Source organism: Neoarius graeffei, chromosome 1 (genome assembly GCF_027579695.1).
Source record: "Neoarius graeffei isolate fNeoGra1 chromosome 1, fNeoGra1.pri, whole genome shotgun sequence".
Lineage (NCBI taxonomy): Eukaryota > Metazoa > Chordata > Actinopteri > Siluriformes > Ariidae > Neoarius > Neoarius graeffei.
The window spans coordinates 117,148,183-117,170,238 of NC_083569.1; the positions used below are offsets into that span (position 1 = coordinate 117,148,183).

A 22,056-nucleotide genomic window follows, 5' to 3' on the forward strand; every position below is an offset into this window, starting at 1 on the left:
ATTACATGGACAAGCCAGAAGGCTATTGGAAAAATGTTTTGTGGATGAATGAGACCAAAATAGAACTTTTTGGTTTAAATGAGAAGCGTTATGTTTGGAGAAAGGAAAACACTGCATTCCAGCATAAGAACCTTATCCCATCTGTGAAACATGGTGGTGGTAGTATCATGGTTTGGGCCTGTTTTGCTGCATCTGGGCCAGGACGGCTTGCCATCATTGATGGAACAATGAATTCTGAATTATACCAGCGAATTCTAAAGGAAAATGTCAGGACATCTGTCCATGAACTGAATCTCAAGAGAAGGTGGGTCATGCAGCAAGACAATGACCCTAAGCACACAAGTTGTTCTACCAAAGAATGGTTAAAGAAGAATAAAGTTAATGTTTTGGAATGGCCAAGTCAATGTCCTGACCTTAATCCAATCGAAATGTTGTGGAAGGACCTGAAGCGAGCAGTTCATGTGAGGAAACCCAGCAACATCCCAGAGTTGAAGCTGTTCTGTACGGAGGAACGGGCTAAAATTCCTCCAAACTGGTGTGCAGGACTGATCAACAGTTACTGGAAACGTTTGGTTGGAGTTATTGCTGCACAAGGGGGTCACACCAGATACTGAAAGCAAAGGTTCACATACTTTTGCCACTCACTGATATGCAATATTGGATCATTTTCCTTAATAAATAAATAACCAAGTATAATATTTTTGTCTCTCTTGTTTAACTGGGTTCTCTTTATCTACTTTTAGGACTTGTACGAAAATCTGATGTTTTAGGTTATATTTATGCAGAAATATAGAAAATTCTAAAGGGTTCACAAACTTTCAAGCACCACTCTAAATATATTGGCCAATTAAATGAGAATATGATGACACAGAGATAGACCTGACAAGAAACATAAACAGCAGTGATGATTAAGTCAAATTAAATTACATTATATCCCCTTTTTAGCTGTCAGATGAGTAAATTTTCTGTCTCTGTCTCTCGTTGCTGTAGGTGTTTGTGCAGTACGGTTTCCATCCACATGTCCAGCGCTGGGTCATCGGTCAGTGTCTGTGCACCGACTCTCGCTCTTTGGCGTCCTATGGCGTGCAGCGGGACGGAGACATCGCCTTCCTGTACTTGGTGTCCCGCCAGAAGCGACAGAACCAGGAGAACTTCCTGCTCGCTTCCACTTCCTCCTCTGGGGACGCACAGTCTGTTGGCAATGGGCCGGAGGGACTGCTGAGATCCTACAGCACACTGCCCACCAGACTGCACCCACACCAAAACAGCAGTGGTGCGTGCGCAGAAGCACACTCTCACACACATGCCTATGAATATTCATAGGCTAATATTTAACAATTATTCGCCGAAGGTGAAGTGAATATCAGCGAATAATAACTGACTCGAAGTCGAGGTTATTATTCACAGATATTCACCGAGTCTGAGGCGGATAATTGTTTTAGGATAAATACACAAGTGATTATTTTAAAAAATCATTTATTTCAATCTTCAAAAGCTTCATGTAAATGTAATAAGTTTGCAGCGCAGACTTGTGCCACTTGTCTACACCGAGTCACATAAAATATTTTGTTTTGAAATCGATAAAATGAATCACAATTCCACCTTACCTTTGAATCGTTTTAGACCAAACTTTGTAGCATCTTTAGTGCTTTTAGGAACAGCGCTTTCTTTCATAATCTGTAATTCTTCCTCACTTAAAGTGACAAAGCGATTGGCCACCATTTTGCCGAGTCACTCGAGATGATTATTGAGAAATTGTCCGAATTTCTCAACCAATCAATGCCCACGATTTCCTATAATCACCTCCGTATATATACAGTGCCTTGAAAAAGTATTCATACCCCTTGAACTTTTTCACATTTTTCCACCTTACAACCACGAACTTAAAAGTTTTTTATTGAGATTTTATGTGATAGACCAACACAGAGTAGCACATAATTGTGAAGTGAAACGAAAATGATAAATGGTCTTCAAAATTTTAAACGGATAAAAATCTGAAAAATGTGATGTGCCCCAGTATTCAGCCCCCTGTACTCTGATACCTCTAAATACAATCCAGTGCAATCAATTGCCTTCAGAAGTCATCTAATTAGTTAATAGAGTCCTACTGTGTGTAATTTACTCTCAGCATAAATACACTTGTTCTGTGAAGGCCTCAGTGGTTCGTTAGAGAACACTGAAGAACAAACAGCATCATGAAGACCAAAGAACTCACCAGACAGGTCAGGGATAAAGTTCTGGAGAAGTTTAAAGCAGGGTTAGGTTATAAACAAATATCCCAAGCTCTGAACATCTCAAGAAGGACTGTTCAATCCATCATTCAAAAATGGAAAAAGTATGGCACAACTGCAAACCTACCAAGACATGGCCGTCCACCTAAACTGACAGAGCGAGCAAGGAGAGCACTGGTCAGAGAAGCAGCCAAGAGGCCCATGATCACTCTGGAGGAGCTGCAGAAATCCACAGCTCAGGTGGGAGAATCTGTGCACAGGACAACTATAAGTCGTACACTCCACAAATCTGGCCTTTCTGGAAGAGTGGCAAGAAGAAAGCCATTGTTGAAAGACAGGCATAAGAAGTCCCGTATGCAGTTTGCCAGAAGCCATGTAGGGGACACAGCAAACATGTGGAAGAAGGTGCTTTGGTCAGATGAGATCAAAGTTGAACTTTTTGGCCTAAATGCAAAGCGCTATGTGTGGCGGAAAACTAACGCTGCTCATCACCCTGCACACACCATCCCCACTGTGAAACATGATGGTGGCAGCATCATGCTGTGGGGATGCTTTTCTTCAGCAGGGACAGGGAAGCTGGTCAGAGTTGATGGGAAGATGGATGGAGCTAAATACAGGGCAATCCTGGAAGAAAACCTGCTGGAGGCTGCAAAAGACTTGAGACTGGGAAGGAGATTCACCTTCCAGCAAGACAATGACCCTAAACATACAGTCAGAGCTACAATGGAATGGTTTAGATCAAAGAATATTCATGTGTTAGAATGGCCCAGTCAAATCCCATTGAGCATCTGTGGCAAGACTTGAAAATTGCTGTTCACAGACGCTCTCCATCCAATCTGGCTGAGCTTGAGCTATTTTGCAAAGAAGAATGGGCAAAAATTTCAGTGACTACGTTTACATGCACGTCCAAATCGAGCTGCTGTTGGTAATCGAGCAAAGGGTCCCAGCAGGGGTGCCAGAGAAATCCAATCCTACATGCACAAGTGAAATCGGGCTATTGTGCAAGGTGCATTGTGCACCCGAGCCACACGTGGCGCTACACGCCCCATCGTGTTGGTACACTTCCGGTTGTCGTCATGAAGAAGAGCTATAGTGTTGCCAGATACTGCTGATGTTTTCCAGCCCAAAACATGTTCAAATCCGCTAAAATGCACTTAAAACACCCAATCTGGCAACACTAGCAGTTCCGTGTTCAAGCTGTTAGGCTTGCTCTAACAGACTATGGCTACAAACTGTCCGGCGCAGACCACTGTTTTGTAAGACAACTTATTTTGCACAATAATATTTTTCTAAAGTCCATTTTTTGCTTACAAAAAATATATTTTTTTTGCTTACAATTTAACTTATGTCTTAATAAACACACAAAAAGTTCAATTGTTTTGTTTTTATTGACATTCTTCAGATGTTGGACATATATATAATATACACACACAAATACAATGACTTGTTTATGTACACAATTCACAGCTATGCAACAGCTGTACAGATGTATTTGGTGATGTAGTAAGTGAGCTAAATTTTAACAGTGCAAACAATGCCACAAAAAGAAAAGATTCATGCCGTTGTCATGATTCGTTGTCATGCCGACCGAGGCTGTTGTGTTTCCCGCTTGTGGTCTCGTCACTCGTCACTTCCGGAAGTAGCTCGACAACTAGCTCGATAGGGTATACATGCACAAACTAGCTCGGCAGAAATCGCATAAACTAGGTCGTGTAGCTCGATTCCGAGAAATCAAGTTCGGTTCAATTTCAGCCAAATTAAGGTGTATACATGGCATTTTGAACTTCGATTTCAGTCGAGCAACGGCAGAAATTCGATTCTCTCGATGTGCATGTAAACGTAGTGAGTGTCTAGATGTGCAAAGCTGGTAGAGACATACCACAGAAGACTTGCAGCTGTAATTGCAGCAAAAGGTGGCTCTACAAAGTATTGACGCAGGGGGGCTGAATACTAATGCACATCACATTTTTCAGATTTTTATTTGTTTAAAATTTTGAAGACCATTTATCATTTTCGTTTCACTTCACAATTATGTGCTACTCTGTGTCGGTCTATCACATAAAATCTCAATAAAAAACTTTTAACTTCGTGGTTGTAAGGTGGAAAAATGTAAAAAGTTCAAGGGGTATGAATACTTTTGCAAGACACTGTACAGGCACTGTCTAAAAGCGGAAATGTGTGTGTAAGCGGCGGCCAGAACGGTCACTCACCATTCATGTTCCAGGCGGAGCTGTTTTAGTTATGCGCCAGATGCTCGCTGCTGTGTTCATATTCCCCATGTGCGTCTGTCAGAGGTTAGCGCGGTGTGTTATAAAGCTTTGCTGTCTGTCATCCTGATGTGTCATTCATGCCCAGTGTAAAGTTTGTATGCTGTTTATTGAGTTTGTTTTGTTTGTGTTTGTTTGAACTGTGGTTTAGCCCGAGACTTTGAGTGCAGAGTGGCAAAACGGGACACGTTTGGCGAACTTGTAGAGGTTTGGTTGGTCTTTGGTTGAGCAGAGCGAGGTGTGTAAGGTTCAGAGCAGAGTTTGTAAACATTACTCTGCAAAATTGTGTATTTGTTTACAGCCCTGTTCCGTTAAGTATTTTTGTTTTCTTTAGTTGTCACAGTGCTCGGTGTTTGATGTTCAGTGCTATACTCATGTTCAAGAGGAATAAAATCCATCTGCACCTATCAGAGACTCTCTACTGTTGTTCTTAATGCCAAGGACTGCTATAGTGTTCGTAAATAATCCCATGTTATTTTTTTAAAAGCAAATTAAAAATAAGTGCTGGATGAAAACCTATCTATCTTATGGAAATAAAGATAGAAATTTTGTTGTCCAGTGGTTGTGTTTATGAGATGTTGCCTTGCACTTACAGTCAGGTTCCCTGTGGTAAGACACGGACATTGTTCATATGTACGGTCGCAAAAGCCATGAAAAATGAGATCAATGCTTTACCATATTCTCTTAAGTATGGAGTTTTCCTAATAATAATAATAATAATAATCTATAAAAAGGTGGCACGGTGGTGTAGTGGTTAGCGCTGTCGCCTCACAGCAAGAAGGTCTGGGTTCGAGCCCCGTGGCCGGCGAGGGCCTTTCTGTGTGGAGTTTGCATGTTCTCCCCGTGTCCGCATGGGTTTCCTCCGGGTGCTCCGGTTTCCTCCACAGTCCAAAGACATGCAGGTTAGGTTAACTGGTGACTCTAAATTGACCGTAGGTGTGAATGTGAGTGTGAATGGTTGTCTGTGTCTGTGTCAGCCCTGTGATGACCTGGCGACTTGTCCAGGGTGTACCCCGCCTTTCGCCCGTAGTCAGCTGGGATAGGCTCCAGCTTGCCTGCAACCCTGTAGAACAGGATAAAGCGGCTACAGATAATGAGATGAGATGAGATAATCTATAAAAATGTTGTCAATGACATAATAGAGCTATTTTCCTTTGTGAGATTACAGTATAACAAATGTAAAAAAGTTTTTTTTTTTTTTTACTCATTTCATGCTTAAAATTCTTTTCTTCTATTGGCTGAAAAAATTTAGCTTCGTTTTAGAAATAAATCCTTGAAATTAGCAAAATTATCTGCCAGTAGAACAAAACAACTTGAAGCTTGAAATAAACAAAATACCTTAAAGCTAGATGGCCTTTCGATTTCCTAAAATCGGTGAAATTTAGTTCTCTCTGAAAAGTGGTGATTGTGATACATGTTTATTTCTGTAATATCTGACAAAATATCAGGCCATTCTGTGGCTGGGAAGTTATTTAATTTGAGGGGATTAAAGCAAATAAGGTGCATGAAATCGCTCGCTTCGCACAGTCGAGCAGACAGAGGAAGTCCGTGTGCGCATGCGCAGGTTTACCTTCTTCTTCTTTGGGGTTTTACGGCAGCTGGCATCCACAGTGTTGCATTACTGCCATCTACAGGTTTCCCTTTGAGCGTGCACTGACAGTTCCATCATTCTGTCGCTAAACGAACAGCTGATCACACCGAGGTGCTCGCTGAACACCGATATTTATTAGTTTGGTCATGTGTTTCCTTTCCTTCGTATATAACATAACGTCTTTTCTTCTCGCTTTCTGTTAGTCAGTCTTTCATGTTTCATTCGCACACTCACATCCTCCATTTTTCTTTCCTGTTTCAAATTGATATCCCACAATGCCTTGCGTGAAAGGGGAAAGCCCACCACATGATGCATGTCGTAGTATCTTGAATTGGGTCATGGTGAAGCGGGAAAAAAATAGCGGAGAATTTAGGGCCACACTGAGATAAATTCATTAATTGTTCTATTTAAAAAAACAAAAACAAATAAAATTGGAAGTCTGTGATTCGAATTCAGTAGCTTTCAGTCCACTAAACAAAAATATTTGGGTGTCCGGGAAAATTCTTTTTTATGACCTACATTTGAAAAATCTGAAAGGCAGTATAGTTTTAAAAGAGGCTTCATGATCTTATTATTATTTTATCCAAATCCCTGAGCTCAAATCTATCTTACTGAGATTTGTCTATATTCAAGATCATTCTTGAAAGGTCACTTTTTTTTTTTTTTTTAAGTGTTAACAATAGCATATTACCCTTTTTAATCTCTTGACCTCTGACCTTCCAGACAGTCGTAGTTTGGCCGAGACTAAGAGGCTTGGCTTGGTTGAAATCCGTGACCTGATAAACCTGGAGATGTCGCAGCTGAATGAAGCCCTCTTGCCCAGCAGAACTGACACACAGGTATACACAAACACACACATAATCACACAGACACTGAAAAATAACATATTAACGGTATAACTGTGTTGAATTAGCCTGGGAAATCCCATGCTGCTTTGCACAATCGTTCCGATCTGAAAAGACAGCATGGAAACTATGGTCTAAAGGCTTGCCTGAGTTAGGGAGCCAATCAGAGAGTGGGGAGGGGTGGAAAGACGGTGACGCGTACTACTCGACAAACGGAAGCTTGTAGTTTATTTGGGACTGTTTACGGATCACATTTAACATGGCGGCGAGTGATACGAACCAAACTTTCGATCAAGCTTTAGACACTGTTCTGAATAGTTTAGAGCGAAAGTTTGTTTTAAAAAAAGAACAGCGTTTGGCGTTTCAGTCTTTCTTCGTCGCTCTAACTACGTCACCGGGTACAACTGCCATGATTGGCCATGGGCTACGTATACGCCAAATGATAGACATTCGCAACGTCCAATAAACGGCCGTTGACAATCGTAAACCACACCTCCCCTATGAGAAATTCAATAGGCGGATTCCAGACCATATTTCACTTGTGATATGGTCTGGTGTTAACCAGACTAGTGTTGAGTAACACTGTTGTTATCAGCTCAGTGGCCTTAGGGTGATGAGATATTGCCATCACATGGCGTCCGTCCCTCCACAATTCACAGAAATCGCTTCTCCTCCCTGAGTTTTCACTGGCTTTTGATTCTGATTGTTTTGTTCGGAAGGTCTAATCAGGCTACACAAACATTACTCCCTGATTTTGTGATTTCTCATTAACGAGTTGCTGATTAGGACGGTTAAAAGCTTCGAGGAAAATTGCTACTCCTCTCTGAGTTTTCAATGGTTTTTGATTCTGATGGTTTTACTTTGAAGATCAAATTGTTCTCATGAAGAACACCTTGGCTAATTATAAATGAGTCCAGTTTCTCATGGTACGGCCGTGTGAGCTACTGCATCGCTGACTCTCTGGTTGCTAAAATCTCGTGAAATATTCACTCACCACTCAAAGATAGACTTAATATCTTTGCGCAACCGTGTAATAGCATTAATTGACATAGGATTACAGTGCCTTGCAAAAGTATTCACCCTCCTTGGCATTTTTGGGGGGTTTTGCCTCACAACCTGGAATTAAAATGGATTGTTTGAGGGTTTGCATCATTTCATTTACAGAACATGCCTACAAGTTTGACGATGTGAATTTCCTTTTTTTATTGTGAAGCAAACAACAAATAGGACAAAATAACAGAAAACTTCAACGTGCATAACTGTTCACCCCCCCCCCAATGTCGGTACTTTGTAGAGCCACCTTTTGCAGCAATTATAGCTGCAAGTCACTTTGGATAAGTCTCTATAAGCTTGGCACATCTAGCCACTGGGATTTTTGCCCATTCCTCAAGGCAAAACTGCTCCAGCTCCTTCAAGTTGGATTGGTTCCGCTGGTGAACAGCAATCTTCAAGGCTGACCACAGATTCTCAATTGGATTGAGGTCTGGGCTTTGACTAGGCCATTCCGACACATTTAAATGTTTCCCTTTAACCCTCATCCTACCATGCTATTTTACACCTTAATCTTACCATGTGGGGTCCGTTTGGACCCCAATACTTTTCTTTAAAATTAAAGCTTATAAAGACAAAATCCCCAGATAAGTTTTGTTCAGAACATCTTGTATTAATAACAGCAATACACTAAAGGGCCCAAGGCATAAAGAACACACTTAACCTTCATCCTACCAGCCAATTTTACATACACAAACTACCAGGCGGGGTCCGTATGGACCCCAGGAGGGAATATCTTGAAATCAATGCAGTAAGAACCAATTCAATGCAGCAAACAGACATAACATTATTGAAGAACAAAATCCACTATGGCTGAATATCAATGATGTATTATAAATGCAATAACATTGCAATAATATTGCAATAACTAGCATACATGTAGCAAATTATAGCGCCACAAAAAAAATTGGCATTATATACATGATTTTTGCAGCTCATGCAGCTGTAAAACATTCTGGATTACAACTTAGGTCTTTTCTTACAGAATTTAAAACAAAAAAGTAATTGTAAAATAATTTAGGGCTTTTGTTTTGCAGCCTGTGCTTATTGCAGCAGTGGGGTCCACACGGACCCCAAGAAGGAATGCCTTGGTAGTTTCATTATGGAACATAAAAGAAATAAAAGAAGTTAACTTTCAGTGTGCTATTCAATTATAAAATGAAAGACAGATAAACTTTACTCTGGGGTCCGGTTGGACCCCAGTAACAAATTAATTATACCTTCACAATGCAAAAAGCTGATCTTCCGGTGCTTTAGTGTTTTAATTAAGACATAAATTCCGACAAATTCATAAAACGGTGAGGCAGTATGTCACATATTTTTAAAATGGCAAACAAACATATAGGTGCGGGGTCCAGATGGACCCCACTTGGTAGGATGAAGGTTAAACCACTCCAGTGTAGCTTTAGCAGTATGTTTAGGGTCGTTGTCCTGCCAGAACGTGAACCTTCATTCCAGTCTCAAACCTCTGGCCGACTCAAACAGGTTTTCCTCCAGAATTGCCCTGTATTTAGTGCCATCCATCTTTCCTTCAGTCCTGACCAGCTTTCCTGTCCCTGCAGATCAAAAATATCCCCACAGCATGATGCTGCCACCACCATGCTTCACTGTAGGAATGTGTTTTCAGGGTGTTGGGTTTGCCCCACACATGGCATTTCCCATGATGGCCAAAAAGTTAAATTTTAGTTTCATTTGACCAGAGAATTTTCTTCTATGTGTTTGGAGAGTCTGCCACATGCTGTTGGGCAAACTCCAAACGTGTTTTCTTAAGCAATGACTTTATTCTGGCCACTCTTCCATAAAGCCCCACTCTGTGGAGTGTACGGCTTATTGTGGTCCTATGGACAGATACTCCAGTCTCTGCTGTGGAACTCTGCAGCTCCTTCAGGTTACCTTTGGTCTCTGTGCTGCCTCTCTGATTAATGCCCTCCTTGCCCGGTCCTTGAGTTGTGGTGGGCGGCCCTCTCTTGGCAGGTTTGTTGTGGTACCATATTCTTTCCATTTGACATGATGGATTTGATGGTGCTCCAGGGGATCATCAAAGATTTGGATATTTTTTTTTATCACCCAACCCTGACTTGTACTTCTCAACAACTTTGTCCCTGACTTTTTTGGAGAGCTCCTTAATCTTCATGGTGTTGTTTGGTTTGTGGTGCCTCTTGCTTAGTGGTGTTGCAGCCTCTGGGGCCTTTCAGAAAAGGTGCATATACCGGTATACTGATAGATCATGTGGCACTTAGATTGCACACAGGTGGACTTTATTTCACTAATTATGTGACTTCTGAAGGTAATTGGTGGCACCAGAACTTTTTAGGGGCTTCATAGCAAAGGGGGTGACTGCATATGCACACACCAATTTTCAGTTTTTTAACATTTTTAAAATATTTTTTTCCCTTTTCACTTCACCAACTTAGATTATTTTGTGCAGATCCATTACATAAAATTTAGATTAATTTTTTTTAAATTATAGGTTGTAATGTAACAAAATAGGTAAAAAGCCAAGGGAGGGATACTTTTGCAAGGCACTGTATATCCTTAATATATATGTTTGTGTCTGTGTGGGTGTGTGTATAGCTGGGCTGGGCGTGTCCGTCCTGTACATACATTAACAAGCCAACACGTCCCGGGTGTGAGATGTGCAGCACGGACAGACCTGAGAGTTACACGGTGCCTGGAGGATACAGACCTGACACACTGGAACTGCGACGCATCCAACAGGAGAAAGAAGCCATCAGACAGTACCAGCAGGTCAGACATCTCTCACACACACACGCACACACACTCTCTTTCTCTTGCCTCTGTCTCTCTCTCTCACACACACACACATGCACCATAAAACCAAAATATATTCATTTCAATAGATGAGATTGGCATTCTCTTTGTATTACATGGATACAAATACAGTCTCAAAATACACAACCAGACATCTTAAATTGCACAAACACACGTTTTCTTTCGCTACAAGGAGAATGCAGGTTGATGGCCCATCGATTGCTTTTACCATAGACTGATTAAAAGGAAAATATTTGCAGGTTCAGCCAAAATTGAAATGTACGCAGCCCAAACATTTGGCGTGTCAAGTTTCTTTCTTTAGTTTTGCACTATGACACTCATGTAGCTAACAAGTCGTGCCAATGTGTAGCCACCAGTTTAGTTCCTGTCTAAATCATCATACACTTGCCTCAAATGATTCTGTGACACTAATAAACATATTTATTTAAAAAAAAAAATCCTACATTATCATCCAAATTACTTCTCACATGAAAAAAAAATAGGCCATGCCTCCTAGTTGAGTCTGATGTTGTGTCAGACACTAAAATCTGTCCTAAAAAAGAAAGATGGACGCTCGACTGTTTTTACTGCATGATGCTAAACTGGTAGCTTTTTTTTATTTTATATCAAAATTAGCCTCATAGCTTGAGATCAGAGATAAAGAAGATGCTTCTCGGCTTATCAGGGAGTAAACTGGAGAACGTTGATAAAATTTTTGTGTGCAGGTTTAGAAATATTTTGGTTTAAAGAAAAATCCTTGAGTTTACTAAAGTTTCTGTGCATCTCCAGGCAGTAGCGTGTCTAATGCATTATGGGAAGGCAGGATCTCAGGCTATGATTGGCTCTCCGGTCTCACGCTCTTCTCTTCTGTCTGGTTTTGTTTTTAAAGGAGAAAGGGAGGAGGGAGGAGCTGAGGGCCAGCAACTCACTACAGTACAACCTCGACCAGGACTACTGACACACACACACACACACGTACACATGTACACATCACACACAGTCTCTATACACACATTAACACTTGAATTAACTTGAATGTGTACTGAGCCTTTTTAAAAATACACACAGGGAAAAAAAAAAAACCTAGACATCACAATAATGGGAAACTCCTCAGTGCACAGCTGCACATGATACCGAAGACAAAGACACGCCAAAGACTGTAATTATTGCGCTTGAGCTGTGTGAACACTTTGTGCATGCCAATCTCATCTATTGTACTTCAACTGAAATTCTAACTTGGAAAAACAAGGAATTAATTTTTACTTAATGCCTAAGGGTACTTGATGGGTCTCACTTATTATAAGCAGGTTTAGTATAAATACAGAGGTGATTACAGAAAATCGCGCGCACTGATTGGTCGAGAAATTCGGACCATTTCTCGATAATCACCTCGAGCGACTCGGCAAAATGGCGTCCGATAACTTTGTCACCGTAAGTGAGTCAGAATTACAAATGATGAAAGAAAACGCTGTTCCTAAAAGCACTAAAGATGCTCCGAAGTTTGGTCTACAATTATTCAAAGGTAAGGTGGAGTTGTGATTTATTTTATCGATTTCAAAACAAAGTATTTTATGTGACTCGGCGTAGATAAGTGACACAAATCTGCACTGCAAAGTTATTACACTTACATGAAGCTTTTGAAGACTGAAATAAATGATTTTTTAAATAATCACTCGTGTATTTATACTAAAACAATTATCCACTTCAGACTCCGTGAATATCAGTGAATAATAACCTCAACCTCGATGTCGTCTGTTATTAGTCACCGATATTCACTTTTTGAGTGACCTTTTCCTTTAAAGCACTTTTAATTCTCAAAGCACATTTGTTTATACTGATGGTCTGGTTTTTTTTTTTTTTATTTATTCTTGATTGAAACCCCTCTCAGACACCTCCACGGGCCAGATTTCTGAACTGTTGGCATGATAAACTAAGTTGGTGAGACTTTTATTAGCTGAATGACCACAATCAGGCTTGGTTTGGTGTATATATGGATACACCGTCTATTGACGTACTATTGTGTAAAATTAATTGCTGAGAATATGACGAATGTTCCATGATCTTACTAGCTTGCTAGTACTGTTGTTAGCTATTTTGAGGGCATTTATGAATTGCATATTTCTGAACATTTATATATCCCGGCACTCTTGCTTCCCATTGCAACATCCGCCTCAGGTGATCCGATCACTGTTGGATGGTGTTAAGCACTGATATGTGCACGAACTCCTCCTGAAGACTGACACTGGAGACTTTCTGTAAATGTTCTCACAGAAACTGTCACAAATCTCAAAATATCAACGTTTCACTTTGTTAATACTTCAACAGCACATTCTTTATCCGTTTATTATTAAACCGAGTTTCTGTTGAGAGTCCACAATGTAAGTTCCTGTATACATTGTTACTATAGAAACACTAACCCCAATAAAAGGATACAGTGAGATACAAGAATTCAACAGCACTTTAGTATGAAGAGTGGATGGATCCAATTTGGCGTTCAGTCACAGTAATACGAAGCAGAGAGAAGATTTAGTCGAGTAAAAGCAGTGCCTCCCTATTGAAACTTCTCTTATGAATGCAGTTTATGAAATATATTACTCAAAAAAAGAAAAATCAAACTGCCCGCGCCAATTTCAGTGGATCAACAACTGTGAAAATACTTTTACAAGAATAAAGTCACATCTAAAGACACCCTTTCACACCTAAAGACTTTGTGTCATTAGTCACAGAGTTAATAAGGCTTTTCAAGTGATTATTTACAATTTTGCAAAGACATGACAGTGTCATTATTTGCATGAGCCAAGATTAAAGACAATATTAAATATGGTTGATTTTATCGGAATGTAAAGATGGAAAAAGACTGACTTAAGATGGTTATCCTGACCACCTTACACCAAATGATTGAGATGAAGGGAGCACAACTTGAGCAAAACTCTCATGATTTTATTCCAACATTGGAAATTTGTCTCCGACAGTCAAATCTTTTTTTTTTTTTTTTTTTTTTTTTTTTAAGAAGAAGCCTTTGTTTGTCACATACACACTCAAATTCATCCTCTGAATTTAACCCATCTGAAATAGTGAACACACACACCTAGAGCAGTGGGCAGCCATACTACAGCACCTGGGGAGCAGTTCAGGGTTAGGTACCTTGCTCAAGGACACTTCAGCCCAAGGCCAACCCATGTTAACCTAACTGCATGTCTTTGAACTGTGGGGGAAACCAGAGCACCCAGGGGAAACCCCCGCAGACACGGGGAGAACATGCAAACTCCAAACAGAAAGCCCCCATCGGCCGCTGGGCTCAAACCCAGAACCTTCTTGCTGTGAGGCGGCCGTGCTAATCACTACACCACCGTGCCACCCCTTGAATGCTCACTTGGTGTAAGGCTGGGATTAGTCAGCTATGCTATGAATAATATATACTTAGGCAGTGCCTAAAAGCGGAGCTCCTGATGAGTGTATGAGCAAAATATTTGCAAGGGCACAAAATCAACCTGATGAGAATAATAAAAAAAAGTTAATAAACAAGATTAAATAATCCAGTTTCTCCACAAGACTTGAAAGTTAAACTTGAGTAAACTTAATTCATTCGCAGGCATCGAGAATTCTCGCTTTGCAGTTTCAAAGGATAAAAAAGTGATAACTTGCCATTTCGTTGTGATTTTTTTTTTCCTCAAGCAATTCCAAAATGGTTATCTACTTCTCTTCTGTTGTGTTGTTGTGATAGTAAGAAAGCAAGATGCTAGAAGTATTTTAGTACCAAGCTTCTAAGTATGAAAACAAAAAGTAGGAAAAACACTCGAAACTAATTTTGTTAGCAGCCTAGATGCACACACGTGTCAGGGAATCCCACCAAAACACAGGGTCTCAAGATTTTTTTTTTTTCCCACCATAATATTTTGGAAATTTGTGAAGGTGAAACTGAAACTGTCATGAATATTTTCCAGAAAATTTGTTAATAAATAATCCCACATTATTTTTTAAACTAGAGACCTGTGCAGGTCTGAGCTCAGCCTTTGTCTGATTGGGAGATCGAAGCTACAGTGCATAAAAAGAAAAAAAATAGGCCGCTCAGAAATGCATGGACGCCAGGATTCAAACTGATGTTGCAAAATCTGTTCCTTTCCTAGACTGCACACCAGACCACTCAGCCACAGAGGATTATGCCATGAGCTGAGGTTAAGTGACATGGCACTTACCGTACATGGTCAGTATGCAGTGGCGCCACACTGCAACTATGGAATCGCTGCCTGAGGCCAATTACATTCTTAAACACGCTCAAAATCCGTCAAACATACACACAGACAGGTGCCTTTGTCGGCTTCAACCAAAGGCTGAGCCAAAATGCAAGTTAAAAATAAGCGCTGGATAAAAACCCACATATCTTATGTAAATAAAGATACAAATTTTGTTGTCTGGTGGTCGTGTTAATGGGATACGTTGCCTTGCACTTAGGATTGGGTTCCCTGTGGTGATACATGTACGAACGTCGTACGGTCACAAAAGCCATCAGAAATCAGGTCAATGCATCACCATATTCTCTTAAAGCTAGGCGGCCTTTCAGTTTCATAAAATCAGTGAAATTTAGTTCCCTCTGAAATTTGGTCATTGTAATATATGTTTATTTCTGTAATATCTAAAAAAAACCAACCCAGACCATTCTGTGGCTGGGAAGTTATTTACTTTGAGGGGATTAAAGCAAATAATGTGTATGAAATCGCTCGCTTCGCGCAGTCAAGCAGACAGAGGAAGTCCGTGTGCACATGCGTAGGTTTACGTCCTTCCTCTTCGTCTTTTGGGTTTTACGGCAGCTGGCATCCACAGTGTTGCATTACTGCCATCTACATCTTTGAGCGTGCACTGACAGTTCCATCATTCTGTCGCTAAACGAACAGCTGATCACACTGAGGTGCTCGCTGAGCGCCGATATTTATTAGTTTGGTCCTGCGTTTCCTTTCCTTTGTATATAACATGACATCTTTTCTTCTCGCTTTCTTTCCGTTACTGTAGTCGGTCTTTCACATTTCATTCGCACACTCACGTCCTCCATTTTTCTCTCCTGTTTCAAATTTGTATCCCACAATGCCTTGCGCGAACGGGGAAAGCACACCACATGATGCATGACGTAGTATCTTGTATTAGGTCATGGTGAAGGAGGAAACAATAGCGGAGAATTTAGGGACACGTGGCTCTAAATTCATGAATTGGTCTATTTTAAAAATACTCATTAAATTGGAAGTCTGTGATTCGAATTCAGCAGCTTTCAGTCCACTAAACAAAAATATTTGGGTGCTGGGGAAAATTCTTTTTATTACCTGCACTTGAAAAATCTGAAAGGCAGTATAGCTTTAAGCATGGAGCTTCATGCCAGTAAAATAATTGTGAGGACAGAAATTAGTGAGCATAAATGGCTCTCTTTCTCAGCTTTCCACTTGTCATCACATCACCCAGGATGAATATTAGTACCATATTGTGAAAAAAAAGTCTCATGGATAGTTTTGTGCTGTAATAACTTCTCTCTGAGTTTTAGCTTGATGATAATTTTAGACCTTGATCTATTGTACTAGCATAAGTAGTTTCTGATGGTGACCATAAAGCCACTCTGGCTTTAATGATACAAGGCTACTTCAGTAATTTGTTAGGCATTTAGCAATTTATTATTCTAAATAACACGTTTAGAATGACAGAATCAGGGATGCATACACTACCGTTCAAAAGTTTGGGGTCACCCAGACAATTTTGTGTTTTCCATGAAAAGTCACACTTTTATTTACCACCATAACTTGTAAAATGAATAGAAAATATAGTCAAGACATTTTTCTGGCCATTTTGAGCATTTAATCGACCCCACAAATGTGATGCTCCAGAAACTCAATCTGCTCAAAGGAAGGTCAGTTTTATAGCTTCTCTAAAGAGCTAAAGTGTTTTCAGTTGTGCTAACATGATTGTACAAGGGTTTTCTAATCATCCATTAGCCTTCTGAGGCAATGAGCAAACACATTGTACCATTAGAACACTGGAGTGATAGTTGCTGGAAATGGGCCTCTATACACCTATGGAGATATTGCACCAAAAACCAGACATTTGCAGCTAGAATAGTCATTTACCACATTAGCAATGTATAGAGTGGATTTCTGATTAGTTTAAAGTGATCTTCATTGAAAAGAACAGTGCTTTTCTTTCAAAAATAAGGACATTTCAAAGTGACCCCAAACTTTTGAACGGTAGTGTATTTGTGAAACTGACTTTTAGCCACATGGAGAATATGATAATATGCACTGATCCCTGGTGTAAACATGAGGCAGTACAGTAAAGATATAAAACAGGTTTCTTCTCTCTCAGTCCTGTGCACTATAACTACTGTGATAAACTCAGCCAAGCTCAGGAAGGGTAGAGTTCTTAACTGACAACTATGCAGTCATGAGCCTATCACTATCGCGAGGGCTGGAAGTGAGGAGTCTTGTTCTGCATTATATCTAAATATTTCATTATGTTAGAAAAATGTTAATAAAGTAATGGATTTGATTTATATATGTGACGGTAAATGTGCATTGTATGGCTTAAGCAAGACTGCTTTCATTCAATTTAATGCTTCACTGTACAGTGTTACAGTGTACCAGGGTTCCTGAAAGGAAGAGTCTTGTGACTATATTAAATAAACAAATAATGAAAACAAAGTGATTTCTTGTATTTTTATTACTTTTTGACTGTGAATTTCAATATATAGATTATGTACTAGTATATTTGTCTCCTTAATTATTCTCCAAAATAGCACTGAATAATATTTGATTGTATGCATAGATTTTGCATGTAAACTTTTAATGGAAGTCTAAGGGTTGAGGTCCATATCTCAATGTTTAAAATATGCAGCTGTGTAATGCACATGTAAAATTCCATCCATCCATTATCCGTAACTGCTTATCCTGTAGAGAGCCACGGGCTGGAGCCTATCCCAGCTGACTATGGGTGAGAGGCAGGGTACACCCTGGACAAGTCGTCAGATCATCACAGGGCTGACACATATGGCCCTTTTCCACTACCCTTTTTCAGCTCACTTCAGCTCACTTCAGCCCGACACGGCTCGCGTTTCGACTACCAAAAACCAGCACGACTCAGCTCGCTTCAGCCCTGCTTAGCCCCTAAAACTCGCACGGTTTTGGAGTAGGGCTGAAGCGAGCCAAAGCGAGCCGAGTGAGGCTGGGAGCGTGAGCAGACACTCCCCTGTGCACTGATTGGTGAGGAGGAGTGTCCTCACATGCCCACACACGCCCCGCGACCACGCTGGGATCTGTAAACACCGCAAACCCGGAAGGAGAAGAATTACGAATTACGAGAATTTCTGAAGCCTTATGCGCCTCGCCTCATCTATACGCTCTTGCCAGTATCTGTCCGCGTTGTCGGTGACAACAAGCCACAGCACCAAGACCAGCAACACTAACAACTTCATGTCCTCCATGTTTATTGTTTACTATTCAGGTCGTGAGACTACCGCTTAAAAGCTCACTGATGTCACTGTTTGCGCTGCTTAACGACATCACCTGACGTCCACCCACTTTCGCTAACTCCACCCAATGTGTCCACCCACTTCCAGCCAGCACGGTTCAGCGCGGTTGTAGTCGAAATGCAACTCCAACAGCCCCGCTCAGCCCGACTCAGCACGGCATGGCTCAGCCCGACTCAGCCGCGTTTGTAGTGGAAAAGCGGCAATAGAGACAAACAATCATTCACACTCACATCTACTGTGAATTTAGCACCACCAATTAACCTAAGCTGCATGTCTTTGGACTGTGGGGGAAACCAGAGCACCTGGAGGAAACCTACAGACACTGGGAGAACATGCAAACTCCACACAGAAAGGCCCTTAGTGGCCGCTGGGCTCGAACCCAGGACCTTCTTGCTGTGAGGCGACAGTGCTAACCACTACACCACCATGCTGCCCCACATGTAAAATTTCAGGCATTAAATGTGAGAGACAGGAGAGAAAGTTGTATTAACCCTGCTCTTAGACTTTTATCCAGAATTTCAGAACTGGAGCACTACAATAAAAAGTAGTTCCTGTTACTTTACCACAATTTTATACAACAATCAGCCATAACATTAATACCACGGACAGGTGAAGTGAATTACATTTGATTATTTCATTAAAATAGCACCTGTCAAGGAGTGGGCTATATTAGACAGAAAGAGAGCAGCCAGTTCTCAAAGTTAATGTGCTGGAAGCAGGAAAAATGGGCAAGCGTAAGGATCTGAGTGACTTGGACAAGGGCCAAATTGTGATGGCTGGATGACTGGGTCTGAGCATCTCCAAAATGGAACATCTTGTGAGATGTTCCCAGTATGCAGGGGTTAGTACCTACCAAAAGTGGTCCAAGGAAGGATAACCGGTGACAGGGTCACGGGCGGCGAAGGCTCATTGATTCGCATTGGGCACAAAGGCTAGACCATATGGTCCAATCCCACAGAAGAGCTACTGTAGCACAAACTGCTGAAGAAGATAATGCTAACACCTTTCTGTTTTAGCCAGCCTTAACTTTTTCAGCAGTTTGTGCTACAGTAGCTCTTCTGTGGGATTGGACCATATGGGCGAGCCTTCGACACCCATGATCCTGTTGCCGGTTCACTGGTTGTCCTTCCTTGGTCCACTTATGGTAGGTACTAACCATTGTTAGGAACAAGAGAAGGCAAGAAAATAAATATGAAAATAATGGCAAAAGATTTATTGAATATGTCCTAATTTATACAGTTATAAATTTGGAATAAAAATGAAGGGTGCTCAGGGTCACAGTGTCAATTAGGGGTTATCTCCCCCCCCCCCCGGAAAAAAAAAGCTTGGGTACTGCAGTAGAACATTCATTCATGATCCTTAAATGTTCTTGTATTACTGTATTATGGCTTATGGCCATGCTCATACATAAAGCATACTGTAGCTATGACAATAGATAGTTTACACACTCGTAACATAATAGCTCTACAGTAATAGTATTATGTGTCGTTTTATAAATAAAAAAGCGTAATTAATGGCAAATCACTGCAGTATAAGGGCAATAAAACACTGTCATATGGATGTGTGTGTGTGTGTGTGTGTAGGCACAGGAAGCAGAGCGCAGGGAGAACTATGCTCGGCTGGTGGAGGTGGACGGTCAGGAGCTGGTGCCAAATGCAGAGAGCATTGAATGCAGGATTTGTTACTTACAGCTTCAGTCAGGAGAGGGCGTCCTACTGCGTGAGTGTCTCCACTGCTTCTGCAGGTAAGAGCACAGAGTGGATGACTGATGGAGAGAGGGGGAATTGATAAGTGTTTGGACTAGGGTATAATTTGTGAATGGTTGATGGACGGGTGGTGGAAGGGTGGTACATGATTGCTGGATAATGAGTGGGTGGGTGACTTGTAGATGATTGGAAGATGATTAGTTGATGGTTGGTGGTGAATCAGTGACTAGTGGTTAATTGGGGCAGGATTAGTAGAAGGTTGTTGGACTGTTTAAAAGAATGGTTGATTCTAGTTGATGACTAGTGTAGAACAGGTGGAAGATTGCATGACTGGATTTTCAGTGGGTAATTGGTGGATGAACTCTGGATAAGTGGTGATTAGTTGGTGGATGATTGGTCAGTGGATGGTCTTAGGTGATTGGTGGAAGGCTGGAAGATGGCCAGCAGGTTTTTGGTGGATGACTGGAGGATGGTCAGTGGGTGATTGGAGGATGACTGGAGGATGATCAGTGGGTGATTGGTGGATGACTGGAGGATGATCAGTGGATGGTTAGTAGAAGGCTGAAAGATGTTCAGTGGGTTTTTGATGGAAGGTGGTCAGTGGGTGATTGGTGGATGACCAGAGGATGGTCAGTAGGTGATTGGTGGATGACCAGAGGATGGTCAGTGGGTCATTGGTGGATGACTGATGGGTGGTCTCTGTGTGACTGGTTGATTGTTCATGGTTAATGAGTGATTCATTGATGACTGATGGGTGATTGGTGGATGGTTGGAAGATGATTGGTGAATGGTCGGTCGGTAGTTGTTTGGAAGAAATCCATAGAATGCATTTTTTTCCTTTCCTTTTTTATATTTTATTTTCTCACTGTATTCTTATTTATTGGGTCAATATTAGACCTTCTGACCACATGACCACATTAAAAATATTTGTGAATGTGTGTGTAGAGAATGTTTGCGTTCAGTCATCCTGCTTTCCGAGGATCCTCAGGTGGCATGTCCTTACAGAGATGAGGCATATGCCTGTGACTGCACACTTCAGGAGAGAGAGATCCGCGCTGTGAGAATGCTTTCATTCAGTTATACACAACTCTACAAATCTTTATACTCCTACACAAATGTTTCCCTTTCTGGCAATTTACATAAATATACCAACACTTTAACCATTTTATTTTTGTTTAGCAAGCAGGATTTCTTATGTTTAGAGGCTTCATTTAACACATTGCAGAGTTTAATCCAGACATGTTCTGTGTTTTAATCCTGTAATACATTATATTTATAGTTTAATGTTTGTTCTTCACTTTTTTCTTGCTCTTATTTGTGTGTCAGCTGGTTTCAGGTGAGGAGTATGAGCGGTGGCTGCAGCGGGGGCTCTCAGTGGCCGAGTCACGCTGCGAGGGCAGTTATCACTGCGCCACCACCGACTGTCCAGGCTGGTGTGTGTATGAGGATACAGTCAACACCTTCCATTGCCCCGTCTGCAACAAGCACAACTGTCTTCTCTGCAAAGTAACACACACACACAGCTAAAAAAATGCAACATATGCTGCTGTTTTACAATTTATATACGAAAAATATAATTTAAGATCAAAGGTATTAGAGAATGTTTTTTGATCACATTTAGATTGGGGGATCTGGTACTGGTATGCATGCCTGTGTGTGTATCAGTGGGAATTTTTCCGAGCACTTCTGTGTCACTACTGGTGTTAAACAAGGGTGCGTAATTACCCCTATTCTTTTTACGGCAATGTTGGATGAGGCTTTTGCAAACTCGGATGAAGGTATTCTCATTTGTTTTAGAACAGATGGTGGTATCTTCAATGTCAGGCGACTTCAAGCCAAAACCAAAGTTCACCTTCAACTTGTTCGTGATCTGCTTTTTGCTGATGACTGTGGTGTCTTTCTGCACACTGAGGACCATCTACAAAGACTACTGAGTCATTTTTCTTCTGCAGCAAAGAACTTTGGTCTTACCATAAGCACCAAGAAAACAGAAGTCATGTATCAACCACCTCCATGCCAGCAGGGTACTGCCCTAAGTGTCTTTGTAGAGGATTGTAAGCTGAAACACACTGATGCCTTTACATATCTCGGGA

At 41.0% G+C, this 22,056-nt stretch overlaps 1 protein-coding gene across 1 annotated transcript in view; it reads left to right on the forward strand.

The window, feature by feature from the left end:
* Positions 1–22,056, forward strand: part of shrprbck1r (sharpin and rbck1 related) — a 45,306-nt gene that overhangs the window by 17,886 nt on the left and 5,364 nt on the right. The window contains exons 6-11 of the mRNA XM_060915455.1: positions 991–1,273; positions 6,813–6,928; positions 10,559–10,732; positions 19,841–20,001; positions 20,909–21,020; positions 21,290–21,469. Coding sequence (XP_060771438.1) covers positions 991–1,273; positions 6,813–6,928; positions 10,559–10,732; positions 19,841–20,001; positions 20,909–21,020; positions 21,290–21,469 — 1,026 coding nt within the window. The remainder of the gene's footprint in view (positions 1–990; positions 1,274–6,812; positions 6,929–10,558; positions 10,733–19,840; positions 20,002–20,908; positions 21,021–21,289; positions 21,470–22,056) is intronic.